This window comes from Eumetopias jubatus, unplaced genomic scaffold, assembly GCF_037043125.1.
Source record: "Eumetopias jubatus isolate StellerSeaLion01/CBP00866 unplaced genomic scaffold, mEumJub1_p1.0 scaffold_4, whole genome shotgun sequence".
Taxonomy (NCBI): Eukaryota; Metazoa; Chordata; class Mammalia; order Carnivora; family Otariidae; genus Eumetopias; species Eumetopias jubatus.
The window spans coordinates 96990672-97012292 of NW_028274810.1; the positions used below are offsets into that span (position 1 = coordinate 96990672).

The following is a 21621-nucleotide window of genomic DNA, read 5'->3' on the forward strand; positions in this document are numbered from 1 at the left end:
TTAGGTGAGTAGGCAGTCCCATAAGAGGCTGAGACTTCTCAACCCTAAATCTCTATCCTCACCAGACTTTAATGTTAACCAACTACTCAAAATCAGCTCCTCTTGGAAGTGTTGGCGGGTGTCCTTTCCCCTCCCTCAGCTACTCTGGTTTAGGCTTGTCACTCTCCTCCTCAAAGCCCCATGCTTCTCTCCTCCACAGCATTCTTCACTGCTCTGCAGAACCAAGAAGAAAGGGCGGCCATCAAAATGCCCCTAGGATAATGCATGCACAGACTTCCCAAAGCCTGGTGGGAGAGGATGGGTCTGGAGGTCCCAGAAAACAAGGTGGAAGGGGCAAGCCTGACAGAAGCCTGCTGCAGAAGAACAGCTGACAGTCAGGGGGAGGTACAGAGTCCTGGGAGAGAAGAGTTAATCCACTTCACAATTCCTCTGAAGGCAGAAGATGGCAGCGGAAGGATGACAACCAGATCTGCCCTACTGAGCCACACACTGCATCCCGGGAGAGACCCGGCTCTTGGCAGGGGGAGGGTGGAAGAGGGGAGCTCGTGACTCTCTTCCAGGGCAACAGCTGCCCGTGAACTTCACTAGATCTCCATCTCTCTTGCTCATTTGCCCCCACAGTCCTACCAGAGTGCCAGGGTTCGGCTGAAACCAATAACGAAGCCGTAATGATGATCTGAAATGTCAAGTGCTCCTCTGTGCTAATGGTATGCATCCGGAATACTTCCCAGATGAGAGAAGACACGCTTCCCTTTGATTTAGAGTTGGAAGGATGACAGAGTGGAGGCAGTTATGATGATGAAAAGAAAAAGAAGCCAGGTGACAACTTCCCATCCCACAGAGAAACCAACAATAGGGAATCAACAAATTATGTGTGATGTTGGCATCATGGCGAAAGCAACAGTGGTACCCCCTCCAGCAACTGCGGGTAGGACACACCACCTGCCTGCCATCCACAGGCCCTTACAGCGCCCTTCACTTATCTTGGATGAAATAAGACCTCCATGTGCGACATTCAGCACTGGGGCTCTTTGGAGAGCAAGGAACCGTGCACGTTGGCCTTCCATCACAACCCTTTTCATCCCATGATGAAAACAAAAACGTGCTGCTCCTGGACCACACTGCACCTGGTCTAAAAATGTCCCACGCCTTCTTAGTCTGTGATTTTCTCATCAACAGGGGTGTATTCGCTTCCTGTGGCTTCCGTCACACAGTACCACAAACCAGGTGGCTTAAAACAGGAACAATTCCTAGTCTTACGGTTCTGGAGGTCAGAAGCCCCAAATCAAGGTGACACCAGGTTTGTTTCCTTCTGAAAACTCCAAGGGAGAATCTGTCCCAGGCCTCTGTCCCAGCTTCGGGGGCCACAGACATCTAGATACATCATACAGCATTCTCCTGTGACGTCGCACTGCCTCCCCTCAGCGCACGTGTGATTCTGTGTCTAAATTCCCCTTGTTACAAGGTCACCAGTCATATGACCGTTTTTTTTAAGATTTTATTTATTTGAGAGAGAGAGAGAGAGAGCACAAGCGGTGGGGGGAGGGGCAGAAAGAGAGGGAGAGAGACAAGCAGTCTCCCGGCTGAGCAGGGAGCCCAACCCGGGGCTCAGTCCCTGGACCCTGGGATCACGACCTGAGCTAAAGGCAGGCGCTTAACAGACTGAGCCACCCAGGCGCCCCTCTAATGACCTCATTTTAATTTGATTCCCTCTGTAATGACTGTAGGTCCAATAAGTCACATACTGAGGTTATGGATGTTAGGACTTCCCACATATCTTTTTTGGAAGACACAATTCAACCTATAACAAAGGAGTTGGTCCCTTTTGGCGAAGCTAGAGAAAATGCCATATGGGGCATCCACGACCAAATGGTATTCTCTATTACTGTGGGGTTCTGTGGAGGTATTTCTGCAAATGCTGATTCAAATTTCATTTAGAAATACATTAAAAAACCCATGAAAACATGCACTGAGATGTGAGGCACATTACTTATGAACACCAGTGAACAGTTTGTGCTTCCAGAATAACAAGTTGGATTTTTTGGTGGTTTTTTTTTCTTTTTTGTTGTTTTGTCCCATCCCAGGAAAAGAACTCCTTGTGCCACCTCTGTGCATATATTCAAACTTCTTAGTAGGTTAATTATTTACAACAATTGTTGCTTTATACAGGTCTTCTTTGAATTCAAGCCCTGTGCGTGACTGCGTAAATGTATAAGCAGCAATATGAAATTGCATAAATGTTAAAGTACAGGCAAGAAGCTTCCTGGAGCTTAATTGCAAGGGGCCAGGTGCCCCAGCTCAGAGAAAGCGCCCACTTGGCTCTGTGGTTAATCATGGTAGGGAACACATGGCATATTGACAGGAAGGCACTGGGGAGAAAGGATGGCATTCCTATAAAGTTTAGGTGTCCTATTAGTCAAGGTTCCTCAGGCTGCAAATGACAGAAATTTCAATCTAGTTGAAGCGAGAAGGGGACTTTTCATCTACTCCACAGTGTGTCTTCTGTTCCTTCCTGTACGATGTCCCTGTGTAATTTCCTGTGTGCTTATGTTGGGGGTAGCCCACATTGGCTCACTCACACACATCCCAACATCCTCTAACCTGCTTCCCTGAACTACAGAAAATGGAAATCTAGAACTACATTTCCCAGACTCCCCTGTGGCTAAGGTTGCCTGCTAGCCTAGGTTCTTCCTCAGTGAGGTAGCCACGGTGTGGGAAGAGACTGGCTCCTTCAGCCAGCTGGCGGCAGAAGCACTTGGTTCTTCAGAATAGCCCTGGGGAAGGTTCTGCATCCAGTCCTCATGTTACAGGTGCTGTCCTGGGTGAAGCAGGTGCCGGACGGTTTCCACTAGCAGTCTTGACTGGTTTCTCCTGGCTACCGTTATTCCTGGCCAGGTAGCCTCCAAACCTAGTGTTCAAGACCTCCTGGAGATTCTGCGAACTATCAAAAATGTCTCCAAAATTTCTTTGAAAGGCCTTTCTCCTTAAAGTGGATTCTGTTATGTGCTACTGAGAACTCAAGGATACAGCCCGACTCCAACAGATGGTACATACACTGATGAGTCCCAGACCCACCTCTTCAGCCACAGCTTTCTCTGAAAATGAAGACAGAGTTTTGACTGTCTCCCACACAACCTCTGGACTGACCTACTCTTCCACCACATTCTCTTGGCCAAAACAAATCACAAGCCAGCTCAGATTCAAGGGATGGGAAAACAAACCCTAGCTCTCACTGAGAAAGGCTACCGAGGCATATTGCAAAGAGAGAAAGTAAAGAACTGCAGGTATTTTTTGCAATTAAAGTAGCACAGCTACTCACTAGATATGTGATCTTAAGTAAGTTTTCCTCTCTGGGCCTCATTTCCTCATCCATAAAATAGGGGAAATAACACATACCTCACAAATGAGATTTGGAGGTAAGGTACAGTCCTTAGCAGAGAGTTTGGCGCACACTGAGAACTCAATGATCCTTTGCTACCTTTATTTTTCATATCTCCCTGCAGTGTTTACCACTGTACCTTTCATGTGGTTAGTATAAGCACAGGAAGAATTTTGTTGAACAAATTAACCATGCACCTGGCTTGAATGACCAGCTCGAACAATGGGATTTTAATGGCTCATCATGTTTCTAGAGCAATAGCACAAGTGCACACTTCTCACAATTGGTCACAGGCCCATTTGAAATCATCCTATTCAAAGTCTGACATAGAGCCCTCTTAAAATATATCCTCCAGCTGTTCAAACACAGTCTGTCCTCTGTGCTTGGATAACGGCAGAAGAACACAATTCATGTCCCTCTAAACAAACTGACTGGCTCAGTCTTTCCAAAAGACAATGTGCAGGAAGCTTGCTAATTAGGACATTTCAGACTCTCCTTTCCACAAGATCAAATGTCATCAAGACTTATGCTAAGAAATCTTTTGCTACTTGGCTTTGTTTATGTGGTAGACTGATTACACTAATGCACCATGCTTGATATATCCATTTGGTGGTGTCATCCCAAACTGACTCTGGGTTAGGTAATTTGACTGGTTGTGGCCAATGGAATAATAGCAAATTTGATACAAATGTAGACTGGAAAAGTGATTGCTTTTGTCCGTTTGTTCTTTTCTATGGACCCCTGTCACCTATATGAGAATATTCCAGAGTTAGCCTGCTGAGCGGATACTGGAGAGATGTGGAGGACAGCTGAATCATGCCAGCCAAGGGCATCTCAGACCCGCCAGGCCCCAGCGACCACAGATATGGGAGTGAGACCAGTCAAGATCAGCCATGCCTGCCTGTATTAGCAAAATTACCCAGTCAATGCACGGATTTAAAGAAGTCAATAAAGAGTTATTTTAAACCACTTAATTCTGAGATGATTTTTTTTTTATGTGGCAGTAGTTAACTGATACAAATCCATGCCATGATTTTCATTATCAATCTTATCACGAGCCTGTTTCTTTGTCTCATACTTTCTGAGGAAAGAGAAAGAGATTGTAGGTGCATATCAGTAATCCAAGATAAGAATGTCCATTCTGAAATTAAGTATCCGGGCTACTAAGCTGGCCAAAATGACTGCGTTTCTTTCGGGTCCACAGGAGTAAGTGAGAACTTGGAAGAGCCAAGTCGCCATCTCACTATTAAACTGCTTTGAGGGGCACCTGGGTGGCTTAGTCAGTTAAGCATCTGCCTTCAGCTCAGGTCACTATCCCAGGGATGGAGCCCTGTGTTGGCCTCCTTGCTCAGCAGGGAGCCTGCTTCTCCCTCTCCCTGCTGCTCCCCGCTGCTTGTGCTCTCTCTCTGTCAAATAAATAAATAAAATCTTAAAAATAAATAAATAGTGTCATTTGCAAATATCTTCTCCCATTCTGTGGGTTGCCTCTTTGTTTTGTTGACTGTTTCCTTTGCTGTGCAGAAGCTTTGTATCTTGATGAAGTCCCAAAAGTTCATTTTTGCTTTTGTTTCACTAGCCTTTGGAGATGGCTATCTTGAAAGAAGTTGCTGTGGTCGATGTCGAAGAGGTTACTGCCTATGTTCTCCCCTAGGATTTTGATGGATTCCTGTCTCACGTTGACATCTTTCATCCATTTAGAGTTTACCTTTGTGTATGCTGTTAGAGAATGGTCGAGTTTCATTCTTCTGTATATAGCTGCCCAATTTTCCCAGCACCATTTATTGAAGAGACTTTTTCCATTGCATATTTTTTCCTGCTTTGTCGAAGATTATTTGACCACAGAGTTGAGGGTCCATATCTGGGCTCTCTATTCTGTTCCATTGATCTATGTGTCTGTTTTTGTGCTAGTACCATGCTGTCTTGGGGATCACAGCTTTGTAATATAGCTTGAAATCGGGCAACGTGATGCCCCCAGCTTTGTTTTTCTTTTTCAACATTTCCTTGGCGATTCAGGGTCTTTTCTGATTCCATACAAATTTTAGGATTGCTTGTTCTAGCACTTTGAAAAATGTCATTGGAATTTTGATCGGGATGGCGTTGAAGGTATAGATTGCTCTGGGCAGCATAGACATTTTAACAATGTTTATTCTTCCGAACCGGGAGCATGGAATGTTTTTCCATCTTTTTGTGTCTTCTTCAATTTCTTTCATGAGTGTTCTGTAGTTCCTAGAGTATAGAGCATTTACCTCTTTGGTTAGGTTTACTCTGAGGTATCTAAAGGTTTTTGGTGCTATTGTAAATGGAATCGATTCTCTAATTTCTCTTTCTACAATTGCATTGTTAGTGTATAAGAAAGCAACTGATTTCTGTGCATTGATTTTGTATCCTGCCGCATTACTGAATTGCTGTATGAGTTCTAGTAATCTGGGGGTGGAGTCCTTTGGATTTTCCACATAAAGTATCATGTCATCTGCGAAGAGAGAGAGTGTGACTTCTTCTTTGCCAATTTGAATACTTTTTATTTCTTTTTGTTGTCTGATTGCTGTTACTAGGACTTCTAGTACTATGTTGAATAATAGTGGCAGGAGTGGGCACCCTAAAAATTAAAAGTAGAGCTACCCTATGACCCAGCAATTGCACTCCTGGGTATTTACCCCAAAGACACAGATGTAGTGAAAAGAAGGGCCATATGCACCCTAATGTTCATAGCAGCAATGTCCACAATAGCCAAACTGTGGAAAGAGCCAAGAGGCCCTTCAACAGACGGATGGATAAAGAAGATGAGGTCCATATCTACAATGGAATATTACTCAGCCATCAGAAAGGATGAACACCCAACTTTTACATCCACATGGATGGGACTGGAGGAGATTATGCTAAGTGAAATAAGTCAAGCAGAGAAAGTCAATTATCATATGGTTTCACTTATTTGTGGAACATAAGGAATAGCCTGGAGGACATTAGGAGAAGGAAGGGAAAAATGAAGGGGGAGAAATCGAGGGGGAGACAAACCATGAGAGACTATGGACTCTGAGAAACAAACTAAGGGTTTTAGAGGGGTGGGGGTTGGGGGGGGGATGGGTTAGCCCAGTGATGGGTATTAAGGAGGGCACGTACTGCATGGAGCACTGGGTGTTATATGAAAACAGTGAATCATGGATCACTATATCAGAAACTAATGATGTACTGTAGGGTGACTAATAAAATAAAATTTAAAACAAACAAACAAACAAACACACAAACTGCTTTTAAGTGTAATTTACTAAGGGACAAGGGAGTGAAAGAACATGGAATATTAGCTTGAGCTGGCACCAAGGAGAAATGTGGGCTCTACTCCCAGATCTAACATAGAATGGGGATGATGGCACTCAGCAACACCATGCCTCAATTCACCTGGCTGCTCTACAGGGAATGTTTGAGTTTTATGTGACTAGGAGGCCCCAACATCTCCGCAGAGGAATTACTATTCAAAGCATAAGTGATTTTAGGATTGTAAGTATATGGCATCCGTTCTGCTCTCTATTATCTGACTAATGGGTGGGAGCCACAGCATTCAAAAGTACCAAGTTGCTGATACTAAAAGAAAAGTCTGATGTGGAATTCCATTATGGCAGAAAAAAAAATATTGGCAATGAAATTACCTTTCTAATTATGTCTCATTCAGACTAACGTTGTTTTACATTTCCTGAGTGCATGCCACCTGGGAAGGAATGCTTTGCCCATAGATAATCCGTACAGTTACTAATCTCTAGGTGCATAATTGAGAACTGACTGCCGGCCAGGTTCTCTATGGCAGCTATTCGGTTAAGCATGAGCAGCCTCCACCTCTTCATTTCTGTGTCTACATCTTCCCAGATTTCCCTTCGCCCACCTGGCTCCTGTGTCTCATGTAGTTCAAACAGCTCTGATGCTAGCCTTTCTTTGTATGGTCTCTATGTCCACGGCATCTAGCAAAAAAAGACAGAGATCCTGGTTCCTCTGTGGACACCCACAGGCAAAAAAGAAAAGATTCTCCGTTCCTGAGGGACCAGTTAGAATTTTCATATTCTCTAAATTAAATGTAAATTTCTGGAATAAATAATTTGCTTAGATCTTTCACAACATCCCAGGGGATCTATTTCCAGTTACCTCATGGAGTAGTATTAAATACATACAACTAAATTGAAGTACAAATAATATGCAATAATGCATGAGTAGAGGTCACGTTCTCTCCCTCCCTCCCCCTCCTTCCCTGAAGATCTCAGCTGAAATGTTGTGTTCAAAGGGAAAACATTTGAACCCTTATGTAAACTGGGTCCTAATGAATCTTTAGGACAACTATCGAAACTCGTAATTATTTGTTGACTTACCTACTCAGAGCTACCCACGACTAAGGTACAAAATCCTTGAGGGCAAAGATCACTGCTTTTGTTCTCACCATGGTTCCCCACAGTCTAGCACAGTGCTTGGCACATTATAGATGCTCAATAAATGATGAGAAAATGATAACTAAGATATATCTTGAGGACCAATTATGATTTATTGTAGGGCTTCAAACAAAGCGATTCTGAGACCGGAGGAGTTTCACGATCAATGAAAAAGGTAGCACTGGTTCTAAAAGCAGGGTTTCTCAATCTCAACACTATTGGAATTGGGGCTGGATAATTCTTTGTCTTGAGGGGGGGCGGCGGCCATCTTGTGCATGGTAGGAAGTTGGGCAACATGCCCGGCCTTTAGCCACCAGATTCCAGTAGCACCGCCACCCCCGCGCACAAAGCCACACCATCTGTGACCATCAGAAATACCTCCAGATACGGCCAAATGCCTCTGGGTGGGGCAAAAATGGCTCTCCTCCCCTCTCGGTTGAGAACCACTCACCTGAAGGGTAATGGTGGGGTTGCGTATTATTTTCGGAGCCACATATTTACCGATATAACTATAGAACACCATGAGGAGGCTGGAATATTGAGGGGGGACCAGGATTATCTTTTATATTCCATTTAAAGATTTTTGAAAACCCTGTTCTTAGAACCCTATGTCTTCTACGAGTCTGAAAGGGTAGAGTTTAGCTTTAGGAAAGCATTGCATTATTTATTAACGTTGTTAAAAATATTTTGAGTTAGGAATGCCATTGTATGTCTGAAGCCAGGTGTTAATCTGCTTCTTTCCCCAAATTACACCCCCCTTTCCCCCTATTTAATAACCCCTTGAGGAAACAAATCCTCTGAGGGTCACCAGCTACAGGTAGGAAATCATTTATGTTTGCTTTGTGATGGGCTGGATGGAGTGATATAAAAAAAAAGTCTATTTTATTAAAGCTTAATACCCAGTTTTCAAAAGAGAGATAACAGTACTCAGCCTCCTGTCGTTCTCATGGCTGAGAGGAGAAAAGGAGAAGACACTGGCAGAAGTGCTTTGTAAACAGTGAAGTGATCTGCAAATATTAGCCACTTCCTTCTCTGGGCTTCCAGGGCCCCCATGCACACCTTCCTCAGTATTTATCACAGGGCACTTCAGTGTCTGATCCTCTGCCCCACTATATCCTGAGTCCCTCTGGGGCAGGGCCAATGTTCTGTCCCTCTCTGTCCCTAGAGCTCAGTGTGCTGCCAACCCCCGCACTGGGACACAGTACCAAGTGTATGCGTGTGGAGTGCACAGTGGATTTATTATTGCCCCCATCTGCCCAGCATCGTCTCTCCCTCCTTGTGATGAAAATGGTCTAGGTGGGACCATCCCTCAACGTGCACACCCTCCCATGGTCAATGTGGAAAAGGTCCCGTTGACCTAAGACATGCTGGTCAGACTCTTCTAAGAATTTGAATCTTGACCAAAGAGACACAAAGAGAGAAAATAGTTGGAGCCAATTTATCCCAACCACAGTGTCCTTTTTTTTTTTTTTAAGATTTTATTTATTTATTTGTCAGACAGAGAGAGAGGACAAGCAGGGAGAATGGCAGGCAGAGGGAGAAGCAGGCTCCCCGATGAGCAAGGAGCCCGATGCGGGAGTCGATCCCAGGACCCTGGGGTCACGACCTGAGCCAAAGGCAGACGCTTGACCGACTGAGCCACCCAGGCGCCCAACCACAGTATCCTAAAGCAACTTCTCTTTAATTCCTGAGACCTAACTCTCCCTTGCTGTCCTCTTGCCTGTCTTTCCTGAGATGTGGTTCTCCAGCTTTTCCTAAGGTCAACCCTGTTTGCATCTATCCAATGTTACCCTTGTTATATATTTTTTTTAAACTAACATCTTCTTTCATGAAGATAGAAGCTTTTTCTTTTTAAAAATTTTTTTTTATTTAAATTCAATTTAGGTAACATATAGCGTATTATTATTTTCAGGGGTAGAACTTAGTGATTCGTCAGTTGCATATAACACCCAGTGCTCATTACATCAAGTACCCTCCTTGCTGCCCATCACCCAGTTACCCCATCTCCTCCAGCAACCCTGTTTGTTTCCTACAGTTAAGAGTCTCCTCATGGTTTGCCTCCCTCTCTGTTTTCATCTGATTTTATTTTTCCTTCCCTTTGTTATGTTAACCAGAGCTGGTCTTTGTTGCTGAGGACCAAAAAACCCTACTGGAGTCCTCACCCCTAACCTTCTTTCCATGATTTTGCTACTACTTCAGATTCCCACACTATACCATGGACCATCAACAATCAGAGCAGCATAAATTCTAGCATATTATCATTTAAAATGTAGATCACTGAAACAAATACATAGTATCTAAAAATGGGGCATAAAATTTCCGTGGTGTGAAAATAAATTCCCAAGTTTCCCTCTAGCGCCATATGTACATATCCATGGAAGCTCTACCAGTTTGACAGAGACTATTCCACTCAAACATGACCCATCCTGATGCTCCTTTCCTTCACAGCACAGCAATGGACAGGAATCCAGTTTTTCCTGAGTCTCAGTTCCAACTCCACCCAGATCTTTGCATGTAAATACTGAAAGCATGAATTTCAGTGTTTCAGAAACTTCCCTAAAATTCTGCCTTATGGGTTTTACAAAGAGGCAGAGGTCTCAGAAGAGGCGACCTTTCACTATTAACCTAAGAAATACCTAGACTCAAGCTTATCAGAGGAACAGCACTGCAATTTTATGTGTTGCCCTCCGTTTGAGCAGGGAAGGGGGACTATAGGGGCTCTGTAACCGATGGGATTGCATCTAAGCCTGGCAATGTCTACAGGTTCAATTTCATTTGCTAAAACAGACAAACAAACAAACAAACTTAAAAAGATCAAAATCACCACGGCAGAATAAGAAGTGGGCTCGCACAAGTTATACAAGAAGCCGCAAGCTTCGGACCTCCTGGTTTCACAGTTTGCATCTGAGAACAGAAAGTAAGCACTGTCTTTCCGAATGCACAGGACGGACGGGTAATGGAGCCCCTGGATTACTGGAGGGGATAAGCTGCAACTCCTTTGAATAATCCCCTTACCACTGTAGCTTCCTAGTTAGGTGAACTAACCTCTTCAGCGTCCATTTCAGTATTTCTTTCTCCTAGGACCCGTAAGAGGTGGAAATCTGACAGCATGAATAGACTTACACATATCTCCGGGGTGATTTTCTTCGGTTAAAAACTTTGCCTCTTGGCCCCCGTTCTGATGTCAGAGTTTCCTCTCTGCTTGACATAATGTAGGGACATTTTGGTTCTTGCTCCCGCATGGGGTCACATTTCAAAAGCCACTACGAAAAACCTGTGCTCGGGGCAATACTGTGACCTTGAGAGCCAAGTACCCTTCTGGTGCCTCAGTTTGTGCAATTTCAGGGCAAGATGTCCCCTAGGGCTGTTGACAGGGTGGTGCACCTGGCATGACCTTGAAGCCAGCTGCAGCTGGAAAGCCCCAGATACCTGTACTTGTCGAGAACACCAGGTCCATGCCCTGAGCACAGTGTTGGCTTCAGAAAGCACATGGAGGGATGGAAAGTGCTAGAAAAGGGAGAGATCCTCTTCCAGCATATGGCTGTCATGAATGTGTATCAAACACCTGATTCCCAAGGTCTCCTTCCCAAAACAAGCAGACAAGCTATCCCTCCCTCCCTATATGTCAGGAGCCTGAGCCGTTTTCCCCGGTGGGGTCTCTGCTCCAGACCACACTTCCCCATTCGAGGCCAGTCTAGAGAGTGACTGTGTCCAGGCAGCTCAAACAGTCAATCGACTCATGTTAAATTGGCCCGATGGCATCGGAAATTAATCAGAAAGCATCATCAACCAGCGGAGAGGAGTTTTCTAGATCATTCTAGAAAAGAAAATCACACGACCCGGAGGGCCATCACACGGAATCTCGGATCCTGGCAGGAACCCCTTCCGCCTCCCAAACCCCAGGCTTGCCTCCTGCCGGTCACTCCACGTCCTGTCGCTGCTCTCCCTCATGCTTGGCAAGGGGAATATGCGGTTTTTGCAAATAGGCTTTCAAGTTCCCTGAACACAAATAAGAGAAAGAAAGGCAGAAGAGGAAAGGAAAGGAGAGGGGAAGGAAGGGCAAGGAGGCAGGGGAGAAAGGGGTGGGAGTGTAGTGAAGGAGGAGGGGATGCTCCAGGTGGGGTGGAGGGAGGGGCAAAAGGAAAAGGGAAGCGCCGAGAAAGGGTGGGCCAGAGGATCAAGCAGATTTCATCTATTTTCCGCGGAACATTTGACTTCTGCCAGGCCACAGGCACACACTGGCTTAGACAGGATGGTTGTGCGCTTTATTTTTGTTGTCAATGTCTTGCTTCCTTCCTTCCTAGAGATGGACCTTTGGGAAGAGTGCACTTGGGCCTTGGCCTCACTTAAAACAAGCTCCACCTTCAAATCCAGGCTGCGGTCCGGGGAGAAGGGCCTCCTGCCTCCTCACCCTGCACTCCGCACTCCGCCTGGCCCAGGCAGCAGGACATGGGCCCTTCCTCACTGCTGTGGCCACAGAGGGAGAGCCCACGGGGCATTGAAAGTTCTCTGCCTTCTAGCGCCCAGCCTTCCAGGAGAGGACCTTGCTGCCAACAAAGCGATCTTATTGTTTTCCCAAGCATTTGTTCACCCCTTAATAAATAATGATATTAGGTCTTTGGGGGGGAAGGAGGAGAGAACTGCCAATAGGAGATTTAATTTGCTGTAATCAACCTCTCTTAGCATGCAGAGTCACACAGGGCGAGTAAAAGAATTAATCTCTACCAGAAAGAACGGCCTCTTCGGTGTTATGAATCTAATCACTCACGAGGCTGAGTCGGCACTTTGGGTCTAGCCAGAGCACTCAGGAACAAAAGCCACAAGATCAGGTTTCCAGTGTGGTCTGAATGGTACACGTCATTGAATTTGGGGGCCTGCGGACTACAAGGGGAATGGAGTGCAAACAGAGAAGCCCCGCCTCTTTGAGACACCCCCGAAATGCTCATACAGACATGTAGGGAATTAATAAACAACTGCGGGCCTCTGAGCTGCCCATGTGAGCCGTTCCGTTCTCCGGAATGCACTGTCACACCTGTCAATCATGTCCGGCACCCCTATTATACTTGGGAGATGTGTTTGCTCTGTGTATACCGTTTTATAATCCTCAGAGGTAGAATTTCATAGCCCAGCAATGCTTTTGCCTTTGACATTCTCCTAAGCAGGATTTATTGCTTCCAAGACAGATGTGACTTGAATCGATTATGCCTTTTAAGCAGCCACTCTCGAAAGTGGCCTCCAGGTTCTCTGGAATACTTTGCGCCTGACTTCATTCAACTCGCAGACTGATGTCAGAACATTTCATCATAATCTAACGCTATTAAGAGTCCTCTGGGTGTGAAAGTGAGCAGGCTATTACACCAACCAAGTTAAGGGATGTGGTTACTGCTGTGGAGAAGCTTTCGTCCTCCAATACACAAATCTATCACGCATCTATTAATATCACAAAATGCAGCTGAGGGGTAGGAGGCACATGGAAGTTATATTCACATACTGTTGACCTCCCATTTATTGATGAACTCAGAATATGAAATAAGTACATTCATTCGTCTTTGCAATGGAGGTAAGAAGCAATGTCAAACCATGAATGGAAAATCACTGAATTTCCAAAAATGCTCGATAAAGAGTCTCCTTAGAAATCACATGTCTCTAGCGATCTCCTTCAAACCTGAAAAACACATATCACCCCTGACCGTACCCAAAATCTTGGGGGTCCTTAGCATTTTATAAGTTTCACAACACTAATCTTACTGAGATGCTCTGAGCCTGGGGGCATTAGGTAACATGATTCTAATTGCCTTCAGCTACAGACCTAGAGACAACCACAAACAATGTTCCAAAAAGTTAGTGGTCTGGGGAGAAAAGAAATGAGGGTGGAATTTTTAGACCAAACTAATCACAATTTACCGCATCCTATATTAGTCTGAAAGACAAGAGGGAAGAGTCTTTGTACAAAAGTGGGCAAAAGAAATGGCGAGTCCAGACACCACACACTTCTACCTGACCTTCTGTTTTCTGCCCCCTCGGGAGGAGGACTTAACCACCCTCCTTCTGGAGGTGTGACTTTGGGGAATATCCATCATACCCTGCTCCATTTTATCTGGTTATGTAAGTGAGAAAATTCTAGCAGGCATTGACTGGGGATCAGGACAGAATGAGCTAATAATCCGGTTCTATACAGTAACCACATTATATGGGATATTCTAGTCTCATTAGATAAAAAAGGGGAAAATTGTGATCAACACCACAAATGATAAAAATTGTCAAATGAATCCAACATTCAGGGAGGGGAACGTTTTCTTAAGCAATATTGAACATTTCTGAAATCCCATTCTAGATGCTAGTGAAGGAGAGAAAAAGATGGCTTTTTACTTCCTTAGATTTTACAAAGTAGAGTCTACACAGTATCTCAGGAGAATCATTAGGCTAGTCCCCTTGGCTGGGGTGTGAGCTATAGGATTGGGTCGAGGCACTGAGGAAAGCTAATCCTTTCAAGAATAATTTGCCCTCTTTTATTTGGTAAATTGTTCTAAATTTCCCTTTTTTTTCCCCCGCGTGTTAAAATTGGCTGTTAGAGCTTCAGAATCTTTTCTTTTTCCACCAGACAGGCTCAGGAAGAAAGGAGAAGTGGAATGGGCTGCTCGGAATAAAGGGGAGAAGGGAGAACACTGAATAAAAATGAAAGGCTTTGCATAATTTGGGTCATCTGAACACAGGGGCTCAAAAACCCCGTGGGGCAGCTTCAAGCACTGACAGGTGAGAAATGCACCAAAGCCTTGCCAGAGCAAGTCTTACTGGTACCAGATACAGGCTTCAGGACTGATGTAGAAAAATAAAACACAAACCACCACCATGGTAGAAACAAAAGCAAAGAAACCCCCGTTCAAAATCTGATAGAGCGGAACACAGGAAACCAGCCACCATTCTGACCTCATTGCTGTAGATCAGAAAACAAACTCAGGAGGAAAGCTCCGGGGCAAACCAATACAAAATCACCAAAACCAAAGACCATTTTTGGAAACATTTCTAGATACTGACGAGGTAGAAATGACAATAAAGTCTAGTTCAGCTTGGCTTCACTAATATCAAAAACTATCAGTTCTCCTAAAACACCTGGTATTTGCCTACCAACATATCTGGAGAGACCGACCAACAAAGCCAGACGGAGTACATGGATTACCTGTAAATATTTCAATAAAATAGTGCACAAGGAAAAACCTTGAAGAACAATCTCAACAAAAGCAAACAATGAGCTAAATGCCTTCTGTAATTAATTCATTGCGAGCATTAAAAAAAAAAAAAAAAACCCACAACAGTGCTGATTCGCTTACTGGTGGTGCATCAAATGTACCAAAATATTCATTAGCTGCTCAGTGATGCTGTTTGGGATACATATTGCTCCACTCCAGAGCCTTCGCCAGCTTTGATGCCTGCCAAGTTTGTATGTAAATGGATTTTTCACTTTTCCAAGGCTAATGAGAGATCTGTTAAATTCTCAGAAACAACACATATATTATTTTTAATCCCTATTACTTTGACTTAAAACCAAGCTATTTTAATACTAGATCCCAAATAATTCCTAATCAGAAATCCAAGACCCAGTATATCAGAATGTCGGCTATACGGCTGTTTATCACAAAGGTGGTTTCCAGGAAGTGTGGTAGTCGAACATTTTTGCACAACTTCTACCAAAACCAACACAAAAAAAGATACCATGGACTTTATGTAGAATTTCCTTGTCAGTCTCTGTACCTGAGCATCCATTAAGAGGTGCCTCATCAGGATCATGGAACTCTTCAGAGTCTCTTTCTCAGTGGGTAGAAAGGGGTCTTTGTCTTCTTCCAGTGCCTTCGACTTGGTGACAATAAAATGGGATATCTGGTCATTTAGGGTGTGCAGTGACTGCACAGCTGCAGAAAAGAGAAAGAAGGAGAGAGTGATCAGAACAGGTGACTTTCAAAGAGAAGGTGGCCAGTGCTTTCAAAGGGAGAGGTAGGGGGGTGCAGATAAGGTACAACACGGGCAGGTATCGAGAAACCAGTGCATCCACGAAGCTCTTCAACGCACGTGTTTAACAGCTAACAAGTATTTATTGAGCACTCTCCAAATACCAAACCTATATGGAGTGTTTGGGGATATAGTGGTGAACAAAGGCAGACACAAGGCGTACCCTCATGGAGCGTCCAAGTCCTGTTGAGAAAACTGAAAAGAAACAATTTAGGGAATGCTTCCGTGAAGACGACTTTATGGTAAGTGTGTATGAATTAAAGAGATTAGCAGGGCATGAGGGGACAGCCCTCGAGTAGACTTACATTTATGGTAATATACTTGGCTACTTTACCTCTAAGCAGATGGCCTCCATCATTAAAGTATATGAAGGGACAAAGGCCATGTTTTCCAGCCAGTGCCACATGTGTGCTGGGAGGATTATTATTTCTCTATAATTCATGTAGCATTTGCCATCTGACCTGTTATAAATTTTAAGATTTCACTTATTTATTATGCTTGTTGCCTCTTCCTCTACTTTCTCTACAGTGCACTCAGTAAGAGCAGAGATTTTTTTTTTTCAATCTTTGTTTATGGTTATATCCCCAACAATGAGGGCAGGGACTAGCAAATAGGACGGGCTCAGTAAATATTATTGAATTGATTTCCTTATTTTTCCTTGAATTTAAATTTCTTTCCTTATAGAATTTCTGTAAATTTCAGGTAAATCTATCCTCTTGAACCAAGAATAAGTAAAGCCTAGGCATTCTCAGGAAAACCACTGTACCAACCACAATTCTGAAGATGAAAGTTATCATCAAAAAAACTAGTATACAATAGAATAACTCTGAGCCCTTCTGCTTCTGACTCGGAGAGAATAAGAGGGTTCAGATTATCCTCTTGCCATAAATAACTAGGAAACTGTTTGATATCTTCCAAACAAGTATTTTTAGACTTTGAACAACAGACAGCGCAATACTGTGATCCTTTAGAAAAGGGGAGGAAAAAAAGTTGAGTCCAATCATCACCAGGCGTTCTGCAAAAAAGGGATAGCCAGACCTCAGCATAGGAACAGGAACCCAAGGACAGCCCAGTGATCTCACTGAATTGGGAAGACAGAGACTAGGAAGGTTACCTTTGCTACAGTCGGCAAGACAAAGAAGTAAAGAGGAGGGGGCTGCACAGAGATCTCCAGAAATTTGCAAAGGGGTCCCTTTGAGTTGTTGGCTGAATATCAATCCTGTGTGTGAGTAGGTTGAAACCCTACATGACCTGGCAAGAAAAAAATTCCAGGAGAGAAGAGTTATAGTCTGGGCAGCCATAAGCCAAACAATTCCAAGAGATCTCACAGGGCCCCAAATTGTTTGCAAGCTCACCAGCCGAAGTGGATGGGCTTTGCTGGAATTCAGGGCATATTCAGTAAAGACCCCAGAAGGATTAGGCTTTAGAAATGAGGCTAAATGATCCAGAGAATAAAGGTTACTCTAGGCCTAACCAAAAGTTTAAAAAATAAGCCCTGAAAGAATCAAACTGATCAGCAAGTAACAGAAACACCTGCCAGGAAAAAAAAAAGGAGCATCTTTTGTGTGTAGAAGTATGACAAAATCTAGCACCCAAAAATGCAAAATTCATAATGCTCAGTATTCAATAAAAAATTACCAGACATGTAAGGGCACCTGGGTGGCTCAGTTGGTTAAGCGACTGCCTTCGGCTCAGGTCATGATCCTGGAGTCCCGGGATCGAGTCCCGCATCGGGCTCCCTGCTCAGCAGGGAGTCTGCTTCTCCCTCTGACCCTCTCCCCTCTCATGTGCTCTCTCTCTCTCTCTCATTTTCGCTCTCTCAAATGAATAAATAAATAAATAAAATCTTTAAAAAAAAATTACCAGACATGTAAAGAACCAAAAAGTGTGACTCATAGCCTGGAGAAAAATCAGCATATAGAAACAGACCCAGGGGCGCCTGGGTGGCTCAGTGAGTTGGGCATCTGCCTTCGGCTCAGGTCATGATCCCAGGACCCTGGGATCGAGCCCCACATCAGGTTCCCTGCTCTGCGGGGAGCCTGCTTCTCCATCTCCCTCAGCCTGCCTGTCTGCCTACTTGTGCTCTCTCTCTCTCTCTGTCAAATAAATAAATAAATCTTAAAAAAAAGAGAGAGAAACAGACCCAGAAATAACAAGTGACAGCATTAGCAAACATGGCTATTAAAACAGCTATTATGGATATGTTTTGCATGTTCAAAGTTGTGAAATAAAACATGATTATAATGAGGAGAAAAACAGAATATTTAAATCAGAACCAAATGGAGTTTCTAAGAATGAAAAATACACTATCTGAAATGAAGTTTTTACTAAATGAGATTAATAGCAGATCAAACAATGCAGAAGAAAAGACCAGTGAACTTTAAATTATAGTAATAAAACTCTCCAGAATGAACGAACAGAGCCTCTTTGACAATATAAAGCTATCTGCCATACACGCACTTGGAGTCTGGGGGTGGCGTGGGGGCAGGGACAGAAATAATATTTGAAGAAATAATGGAATGTTTTCCAAATATGATAAAATTATAAACATACAAATACAAGAATCTCAATAGACCCCAAACAGGACAAACACAAAGAAAATAGCACCAAGACATACTATAATCAAATTGCGTGGGCAAGCACGCACCCCCACGCGCGCGCATCCACACGCACGCGGTGAGAAAGAGAAAATCTTACAAGCAGCCAAAAAAAGGCATATTGCATTCAGAGGGACAAAGGTAAGAATGATGTCAAACTTGTCATGAGAATCTATGCAAACCAGAAGATAATTTGTGCACCTTTAAAATACCCAAAGAGGGTGCCTGGGTGGCTCAGTTGGTTAAGCGACTGCCTTCAGCTCAGGTCATGATCCTGGAGTCCCAGGATCGAGTCCCGCATCGGGCTCCCTGCTAAGCAGGGAGTCTGCTTCCCCCTCTGACCCTCCCCCCCTCATGCCCTCTCTATCTCATTCTCTCTCTCAAATAAATAAATAAATACTTTAAAAACAATTAAAAATAAAAAAATAAAATACCAAAAGAAAAAGACACTTGTCAACCTAGAATGCTATAACCAACAATATCTTTAGTAACGAAGGTAAAATAATGACTTGTTTTAGATAAACAAAAGTTGAAAGAACTCACCACCTCTAGAGTAGACTTTCATTAAAAGAAATGTTAAAGGAATTTCTTTAGGCAGAAGGAAAATGGCATTAGAGGGAAACTTTTATTTACAAAAATGTAAAAAAGAATGCTTGAAAGGAGCAACATGTAACATAAAGACATTTTCTTTCTCATCTTTTAATTCTTTTAAGTGATAATAGATGGTTGAAAGCAAAACAATAATGTATTGTGGGGTTGAGAACATATATAAAAATGAAACATATGACAGCACGAAGAATACAAAGAATGAGCCTGTTCACAAATACATAAAGTGTTACATCATTCGAAGATGGACTGTGTTGTTAGGTGTGCATATTGTAAGTCCTACAGTAAGTACTACAAATAATAAATAAATGATGGTTTTGAACTACGGAGAATCAAACTTGGAAAACGGAGCACAGTGTTGTGACTATAAGCCACAGAGTAGAAAGAATACAGGCTATGACATCAGAGCAGTTCCTCACTGCACAGCAAGACTCTCAAACCCTGTCCTGGACTGGGAGAGGACTTTGGCCCAAGCAGAGAGAGATGAACAAGAAAGTATGGGGCCTGATTCCTGCCTCTCCTGAATCTTCGTTCTCCGGAGGAGATGGTGAGAAGCACCCAGATAGATTTGGGGATTTGAAAGCTAAAGTGACTTGATGTCTTACATCCTGCCCTAGGCATCTGGGCGGGGCATTCTGTCAGTGTGCTTGTCAATATGAGGCACCCAGGATTTGCATAGAAATGATAACCACGTGGCCTTCTATGTCAGAGAGGATCTGAAAGAGCATTAGTGCCTTAGCACCATCATCCCCCAACCTCCAGTCTTTTCTAGCATCCCGGGGATGAAGACATTTCCGTTGAGTTCTGAAGTGTCCAGAGGGAGATTCATGGAGCAGATACACATCCCCAAGACAGGTCAACGCATAAGCCTCCTGAGAACCCAAAAAGAAGGGAAAGAGGGTAGAGAGAGCAATCTGAATTTATTTGATATCTATCCAAAAAAGATACTAAGTTTTCAACCAGACATGACTGAGTTACCATCAGTGGAAATGTGGGCTCCAGATCGAAGCTGAGTTCTATTGTAGAAAGCTAAAAACAGTAACAACAAACGACTGTTTCAGTCTGACTGTAAATTTTGAAATCCTCTATATTTCTTGCCAACAGGAAAGTTGGGGCACAGGTAAGGACAGCAATTGAGCAGGCATCCAAACAACTTACCCAGAGTCAAGGACCAATCTCTGGATGACTCGTGCTACATTTTCAACCACCATCCTGCCTTCCCTCCCGTTTCCTCCCAATACGTGGACATAAGATTGTTTCCCTTAAGTCATTCTGAGGATAGATACCTCAGCTCCCAAGCTCTTTGCTTATAGACACACAGACACAGCTATCCCCCAAACTCCTTACAGCTCTTCTTGGAAAGGAGAAAGTTTACATCCCGCAGTGCCCAGCATACTGTAAGTACCCAATGAATGTTGGCTGCAGTTATTGTTAAAGATCTATTAGAGATACGAGGAATCTGAAGCTCCGAGAGGTTTACACAACAGAGATGAGACCCAAGGTCATAACTCTCCAATGCATGCTCTCACCATCTTGCCATGATACCTCACTTTGGATCCAGAATAACATCATTAGAGACAACCCCACAAGCGGGCTGTTATACCACCACCACGAGCCAAGTGGGGCACAATAAAAGTAAGGGGAAGGAACACATCTAGACTTTTTTTTTTTTTTTAGCAAATGTGAAACAAGCAGATGGCAGAGTGCCTGGCACAGAGTAAACATTTCATGCGCTAAAAATGGCTAGGATTGGAGCACCTTCTCGGGTGCTTCCTTACCTATATACCTTGCAGCTCCTCTCTGTCACACAGGTCCTGCACTGATAATAATATTTAGCAGTAGAAGGAATATTATAGCGCGCATCTACGGGCGGCTCTGTTTGGCAAGCGCTGTGCTCTATGTTTCACAGGCACTGCCTCAATTAATCACCACGACAATTCTACTGAAGTAAGTGCTATTATTCTCACTCCTAGTTTACAAATGAAGAAACTCCAATGAGGTGACTCACCCAAGATTACTACCTAGTGGGTGAGGGAGGCAGGATTCATACCTAGGCAGAGCCTGCGCTCCTAATCCCTACATTATACTCCCCCGACCCTGCAGACCACTTGTTGCACCTTCCCCCTCCCACTGCTCTTCCTGGGCTAAGGAGCTGCCTGTCTGATGCCCCATATCCTCCCATGCCCTTCTCACCACTTCCCTTAGGACACGGCCGAGGGGCTCCCACTGATGTATTTCCACCTGGAGCGCCACACAGAGCAAGCCTCGAAGTCCAGTGGCAGACGGGGCATGGAGTGTCACCTGGTAAGCTCTTCTACTATCCCAGGTGAAGAAACGGGCCAGTAAGATTACCCAGCTCCCCGAAGATGCTGCGGCAGTTGCTGAGTGTTGACTCTGAAGCTCGTCTGCCTGGGTCTCAATGCTATCTGCCCCTCCAACTGTATAACCTGGGATGAGTTCCTGGACCCCTCTGTGTTCCCATCTGTAAATGGGGACAATAACAGGAACTCCTACATAGAGTTATCTGTGAATTAAATGAGACAGTTCGCATAAAGCACATGACACAGTATCTGTCACGTGATAATTATGTATGAAGCTTTAACTATTACGATTATTATTCCACAGTTTA

At 43.9% G+C, this 21621-nt stretch overlaps 1 protein-coding gene across 1 annotated transcript in view; it reads right to left on the reverse strand.

Annotated features, from left to right (window-relative positions):
* The window catches only part of KAZN (kazrin, periplakin interacting protein), a 1069448-nt gene that overhangs the window by 799949 nt on the left and 247878 nt on the right, over positions 1–21621 (reverse strand). The window contains exon 2 of the mRNA XM_028108174.2: positions 15535–15692. Coding sequence (XP_027963975.2) covers positions 15535–15692 — 158 coding nt within the window. The remainder of the gene's footprint in view (positions 1–15534; positions 15693–21621) is intronic.